The following is a 2,759-nucleotide window of genomic DNA, read 5'->3' as shown; positions in this document are numbered from 1 at the left end:
TTGTAGCTATCTAATTTTAAATGAAAATATTATGAATGCAAAGTATTTATAAGTAAACATATTTTTTAAAATATTGCTTTTATCACAATATTATGATCATGGAGAAGTTATATTTATCTTATTTATTCCTAATATACTGATCAAAACATGAGTGAGTTTCCCGTTGAATTGTAACTATCTAATTTTAAATGAAAATATATCAGTGCAGTGCATGCATGGATAGTGTTCCATTTTTATATAGAAAGCATAGCCTCAATTTAAGCTGTAGAGAGCAAAGTAGACAAAAAATTTTGTGAATCAAACAGTGTGAATATATGAGAATTTCAGCAGAATTCAAAGATTAAAGTCTGCCCATTCTCGTAAAACCAGCCGAAAAGTTGCTTTTTCTTTTGCTCCATCGAGTTTTAACTACAGCGGCTGAGGATGAAGAAAATCTGTGTCACACTGTTCTTCTTCTTTCTTCTGATTGAGTTTTCAGGAGCCGCTGCAGATGATGGATATCATCATCATGGTACGAGAAAATCGAGTCATATTGCAGGGAGATACCAGCAGTGGCTTGAGTCCATTCAAGAAAGAACAAATTATGATGAGCACGGTGTAGGAGTTCAAGGTGACTATCCATGGACGATCTTGACCGTTGCCAAAAATGGTAATGCAGATTTTCGAAGAGTTCAAGAAGCTGTTGACTCTGTTCCGGAGAACAATGCTTCCAGGGTTTTGATCTCTATCCGAGCTGGTCTTTACTGGTAAGTCATGAGGGTTTGTGATTCTTTTTTCTTTCTTGTTTGTGATTCTAATGGTTCAAGCTTTGTGGATTGCCATGATTCTTGATCAGGGAGAAAGTAACCATTCCTCCCAACAAGCCATTGATTGCTTTTGTAGGAGAAGGAATCGGGAAAAGCATCATCGCATGGAAGGACAAGGCTTATCATGACAATTCCACTTGGAATATGGGAACTTACCTCAGCGCTTCGGTCGCTGTGGATTCCGATGACTTTGTTGCAGCTAACATTTCTTTCTGGGTACTCCCCTGTTTCTTGTAATGTTTTTCATTTTTATGATTGAAAACTCCAAAATTGGAGTAAATTTGATATATGAAAGTGGGTATTGCGAACGTGGGTATGGCCAGCATTTGATATTTGAATGTGGGTATGGTAATGTAGGAAAATCCATGAGAATATTCGTGTTGTTTGAACATTTGAGTCATGATTTTGGGCATTCTTTATATTTGATAGATTTGATGTATGAAAGTAGTTGAGGCAATATTGGGTTAGCGAAGGCTTAGTATATGTGAAAGTGGGTAAGGCCTGTAAATTTGATTTATGATAGTGGGTAATCCCCTTGTATTTGATATTATATGAAAGTAGTTGAAGCAATGAAAATAAATTGTGAATGTAAAAATGACTTGTAAATTTGATATATGGTTGTGGGCATGGCTTATATTTGTTTTTCCTTTTCTGAATGTAGAACATAGCGAAGTTTCCAGAACATACTGAATATAGACAAGCTGTGGCACTGAGAGCAACTGGAGAGAGGGCCATATTTCTCGACTGTGAATTTTTCGGTGGTCAAGATACTCTCTATGACTTCCAAGGCACCCATTATTTCCTAAATTGCACCATATGGGGTGATGTAGATTTCATCTGTGGCAATGGGAGGTCAATTTATGAGGTAGAATTAGATTGAAACCTTTGTAGTTAATACTTTTTAAGTCTTAAAAGTCCAATTAATTGTTCACAACTTATCTAATAAAAATTTCATTGTTGATGTTGCAGAATTGTCATTTGATAACCCGTGGAAGTGGGGGTGCTGTGGTTGCACAAAAGAGGGAGGCAGCGAACGAGACAACTGGGTTCGCATTTGTGAGATGCAATTTGACTGGAAATGGGCATCCGTTACTAGGCCGTGCGTGGGGTGATTTCTCTAGTGTTACTTTCATAATGTCTCGGATTGATCTTAATATTGATCCACGGGGCTTCGATGATTTTGGTCATCCCGATCGCAAAAGGTCTTCTTGGTGCTTTTGATCAATGATGGAATACTAGAAGTTATGAAGAATTGCTTATTGCGGAAATATTTAGCTTTTCTATAGTTTTCAGTTCTTTTGTGACCATTTGTGGGAATTTAAAAAAATTATTTCTATTTTTTTTCTTTTGTCAGGACTGCGTTCTATGGAATGTATGAGTCCAAAGGCAGAGGAGCAGCGATTGCAATGAAATCAGGATGGACCACGCAATTGACACGCGATGAAGCGAGACCGTACCTGGATAGGAGCTTCATCAATGCTTCACATTGGTTAGACCCCATTCTTGGATTTTAAGGTGGAATTCCGGACTGTCATTTATTCTTCTCCGCCAAGGGATATATTCACCATGTGAGAAAGAATGCACAGTAAAGATTCATCTTTGTACTAAATGTTTTTTGATCGTCTGTTTTAGTGTACATTGTTTCCATGTATCTTGAGAGCTGTTAGAAAGTTGTGTTCAAGGATTTCATATTTTTTCCAAGGTATCCTTGATTTTTCCATCTTCTGGGCGCTCTGCTACGTTTTCAATTCATGCTTCCTTCTACACTAGTCATGTGCTCGGTTCACGGTTTGGTTGACAGTTTCTCCATGTAAAACTCTTTCCATGTAAGACTCTTTGTTTTGTAATGTTTAGGGTTTCTAACTGCTACTTTGGTTTGCGTCTTACGGTGCATGGTGTTTGAACGTAATGTTCCCTAGTATTCTAAACTTACAGCTAAGTGTTAATTTTGTA

The 2,759-nt window shown here is 37.3% G+C and overlaps 1 protein-coding gene across 1 annotated transcript; it reads left to right on the top strand.

The window, feature by feature from the left end:
- Window positions 1-423: 423 nt before the first annotated feature.
- LOC149563895 (putative pectinesterase 53) lies at window positions 424-2,320 on the top strand. The gene is made up of 5 exons (XM_089828266.1): window positions 424-746; window positions 836-1,022; window positions 1,468-1,671; window positions 1,776-2,008; window positions 2,161-2,320. The coding sequence occupies exons 1-5, from the start codon at window positions 424-426 to the stop codon at window positions 2,318-2,320; spliced, it is 1,107 nt and encodes a 368-aa protein (XP_089684392.1).
- The last annotated feature ends 439 nt before the right edge of the window (window positions 2,321-2,759 follow it).

This window comes from Cupressus sempervirens, chromosome 4 (genome assembly GCF_028749045.1).
Source record: "Cupressus sempervirens isolate cs-2001-9-10 chromosome 4, ASM2874904v1, whole genome shotgun sequence".
NCBI classification, from domain to species: domain Eukaryota; kingdom Viridiplantae; phylum Streptophyta; class Pinopsida; order Cupressales; family Cupressaceae; genus Cupressus; species Cupressus sempervirens.
The sequence above is the reverse complement of the archived record's forward strand: the minus strand, read 5'-3'. Positions and strand labels throughout refer to the sequence as shown.

What these genes read in the sequence shown, in the direction of transcription:
- LOC149563895 (XM_089828266.1), top strand. Translation starts at nt 424, where the DNA reads ATGAAGAAAATCTGTGTCACACTGTTCTTCTTCTTTCTTCTGATTGAG. An exon ending in ATCCGAGCTGGTCTTTACTG is followed by an intron (nt 747 to 835) that starts GTAAGTCATGAG and finishes ATTCTTGATCAG; the next exon opens with GGAGAAAGTAACCATTCCTC. An exon ending in CAGCTAACATTTCTTTCTGG is followed by an intron (nt 1,023 to 1,467) that starts GTACTCCCCTGT and finishes TTCTGAATGTAG; the next exon opens with AACATAGCGAAGTTTCCAGA.